The sequence below is a fragment of the Pundamilia nyererei genome, unplaced genomic scaffold, assembly GCF_000239375.1.
Source record: "Pundamilia nyererei isolate P.nyererei 1_Seehausen unplaced genomic scaffold, PunNye1.0 scaffold00015, whole genome shotgun sequence".
In the NCBI taxonomy this organism is placed as follows: Eukaryota; Metazoa; Chordata; class Actinopteri; order Cichliformes; family Cichlidae; genus Pundamilia; species Pundamilia nyererei.
In genome coordinates, this window is record NW_005187416.1 from 1,921,544 (window position 1) to 1,924,810 (window position 3,267).

A 3,267-nucleotide genomic window follows, 5' to 3' on the forward strand; every position below is an offset into this window, starting at 1 on the left:
ATGATTGTTGGGTTTTTTCTCTGTATGTATTATTGTAGGGTCTACCTTACAATATAAAGCACCTTGAGGCGACTGTTGTTGTGATTTGGCGCTGTATAAATAAAACTGAATTGAATTGAATGTCTGACCAAAAAAATCTGAAAAAACTTTATGAGAGTGGTCTGAGAGCTGACTTCCTTTATTGGGCCCTGGGCTGCCTGCCTGGCATCATAGCGCCTGACTGACATTTGCCATAGAAAGCCAAAATTGGCAGGACCAACACTGGCACCCCGCGCGTTTCACAGATGAGATTCACTTAGAGCACATGTGACAGACGTGAAAAGGTCCAATCATGTTGCCTGCAACATCATTCACAAATGACAGTGGCTCAATGGTGGTCTGGTAAGGCATATCCACAGAGGGATGCACAGACCTCTACAGGCTAGGCAACAGGACCCTGACTGCTGTTCGGTATCAGGATGTAATCCTTGGACCCATGTCAGACCCTATGCTGGTGTAGTGGGTCCTGGGTTCCTCCTGGTCCATGGAAATGCTCCGGCTCATGTGGCAAAAGTATGCAGGCAGTTCCCGGAGTCCAATAGTAAACCTCTGAGACATTCTGTTTCTGTCCAGCCGACACCACCAGGTTCCACCTCAGACTTAGTGATGCCATGGTCCTAGTCTACACTGAGGGTTTTAGTACTATTTCGATGTAGGAAGTGAATGGTTTGTTTGGTCCTCACCAAGAACAGTGTTCAGTGTTTTGGTCTCTGGTCTTTGGCTGATTTAAATGTTTCACTCTCCTTTCAGCTCTTCTGTTTTTTGTCTCCTAGAAATTTCTCTCACATATCATTTTGTTTCTCAGGATTTGGAAAACACGCCTTGTGGTGAGGAAGCTGAAGAGGAGGTTTTGAGCGAGGCTCCCCCGTTACCTGACGAGGAAGAGGAGGATTTGTCAGAGTATAAATTCTCCAAGTTTGCAGCCACCTACTTCCAGGGTGTCTCCATCCACACCTACATCAGACGGGCACTGAAACAACCTCTGCTTTTCCACGAGGACGAAGGAGACCAGCTGGTGAGGCTGACCTTCGATCTCAATCCCAAAGCCTTTTACAGCCCCCGATCATCTATTTAAGTTATTCGTATTATGTGTTAATGGGCTCAGCAGATTTACACACGTACCGGCTGCTGAGCCGATTACGAATATGTTTTGGGCGAAAAAACCAAGTTAAACTGTCACGCTTTTTGTCCTTTTTCTGGAAAAAGAAGAGAACACAACCATATCACCAAAAATGTTGGTTTTTCAGTTTAGTTTTGGTATGAATAAATTGTTAATTTTCTTATTATAACACATAACACAATCCAATCATCTTAGAAAGTTCTTACTGAGACGGCAAAACAGTCACACCTACACAAAGGGACCTTGTAACTCCTCGTTAGCAGAAAGTCAGAGTTCAGACATGTGAAGGATCAACTAAAATCCTCTGGGCTTCAAACACTGGCCTACTAAAATGTTTACAATGCTTTACTCTTGACTGCTAGTGGTGCTACAATATTGGCTGTAACCTACAGAAAAAGAGTCTCAAAGCTGGTGATTTTTTATTTATTTTTATAAATCAGAGATAATGCTGTAGAATAATTTTGAAATCACTCTAACGTGTATAATGAAAAATAAGGTGATTTCAAAAAAAGTTTTTCTTATTTGCCATATTTGACCTGTCCTCCAGGCGGCTTTAGCTGTATGGATCACTGTGTTGAGGTTCATGGGCGACCTCCCGGAACCCAAATGCCCGATGGTCATCAACGACGGCAGCGAGAAGATCCCCGTCATGACAAAGATCTATGAAACCCTCGGCAAGAGGACCTACAAGCGAGAGCTGCAGGAGCTGCAGGTGGAGGGAGAGGTGAGAGGATGCTGGGGATTGTATGAGTCGTTACAGATTGTCAGGTCAGAGCCTCCAAAATGTCATCTCCTGTTTGTACCTACAGAACAGCTCCATAGACAGCCAGAAGAGGAACAGCGTCAGGCATAAACTCGTGTCACTCACTCTGAAGAGGAAGTCCAAGATCACTGAGGAGGTGAGAAACACATCACTTCTTTTCAGCTGATCTAAGTAAATAGTTTATTTCACATGTCCTATGTTTTCCACTTTTAATCATAGGGTGATGCGATAACAGTATAAAACCAAACCTTAAAAGAGTGTTAACTTAAACAAAAGAAATGGGAGAACCTGGACAAAAATGGCGGTGTAGTCAGTACCGTCAGTGGTGACTCCAGTTTGGTGGCTGTTCTATGGAGTGTGTATATGTGTCCCATATTATATGTGTTGTACCAAGTCAATCAACTGAAAGGGAATGAACAGTTATGCCTATAACTTCTGCTCCCTGAAGGAGAGGAACGGGGTACAACACAAGATTGCCCCGCTATGCCCCGCCCCAACTTGGCTTGGTGAAGACTGCTATCGAACTGAGGGATCATTGTGATGATGGGCTATATGTGCAGATGAGCCTTTGTGCATGTCATCACAGTCATCACAGGTCCTCTGCCTTAAAGTTGCAAATAGAGATTTCTTCAGCCAGGACATGCAGAGGTGTGATATCCCATCTTATTTCTGTTGTACCTCATTCCTTTCCTTCGGGGAACAGAAGTTATAGGCTTAACTGTTTGGGGTTTTTTGAGCACTGGGACACTTGGACACCGGGAAACTGAAGGTGGCACACTGGTGCAGTGTTGCACTGTTGCCTCACCTTGAACAGATCCTACATTTGCTGTAATGTTTGCATGTTTTCCCTGTACCTACATAGATAATGTCTGACTTGATAACATAGAGATCCAAAGACAAGCCTGTTAGGTTACCTGGTGGTTCTCAGTTGGATGTGAGGGCCCATGTTTTTTCTCTTCGTTAGCCTTGTGATGGATCAGTAACCAGTCCGGGGTGTCCCCCACCTCTTAACCACAACAGCTGGGGTAGACTTCTTGTTGGGAAGTTTTTTACCACTATAGCCGACAGCCCAAAGAGTGGAAAAAAAAATCCAAACGTTTCTTGGATTCTGCAAATTTAAGCTCAAAACCTTCAAATTAATGCTTTTCTCTGTAACGCTGGTGGCAGGTCACCAGGCGGCTGACAGAGGGGGACTACAGTCTCCAGGGAAACAGCATGCTGGAGGACCGACCCACCTCCAACCTGGAGAAACTTCACTTCATCATCGGCAACGGCATCTTGCGGCCCACCCTCAGGTGACCCATGAGTGTCATCGGCACTAAATAGAGGCTGCTCCTAGAAGCAG

At 44.8% G+C, this 3,267-nt stretch overlaps 1 protein-coding gene across 1 annotated transcript in view; it reads left to right on the forward strand.

Annotated features, from left to right (window-relative positions):
* Positions 1 to 3,267, forward strand: part of myo7ab (myosin VIIAb) — a 50,168-nt gene that overhangs the window by 28,717 nt on the left and 18,184 nt on the right. The window contains exons 23-26 of the mRNA XM_013908842.1: positions 845 to 1,054; positions 1,707 to 1,883; positions 1,969 to 2,058; positions 3,090 to 3,217. Of these exons, the coding sequence (XP_013764296.1) occupies positions 845 to 1,054; positions 1,707 to 1,883; positions 1,969 to 2,058; positions 3,090 to 3,217 (605 nt within the window). The remainder of the gene's footprint in view (positions 1 to 844; positions 1,055 to 1,706; positions 1,884 to 1,968; positions 2,059 to 3,089; positions 3,218 to 3,267) is intronic.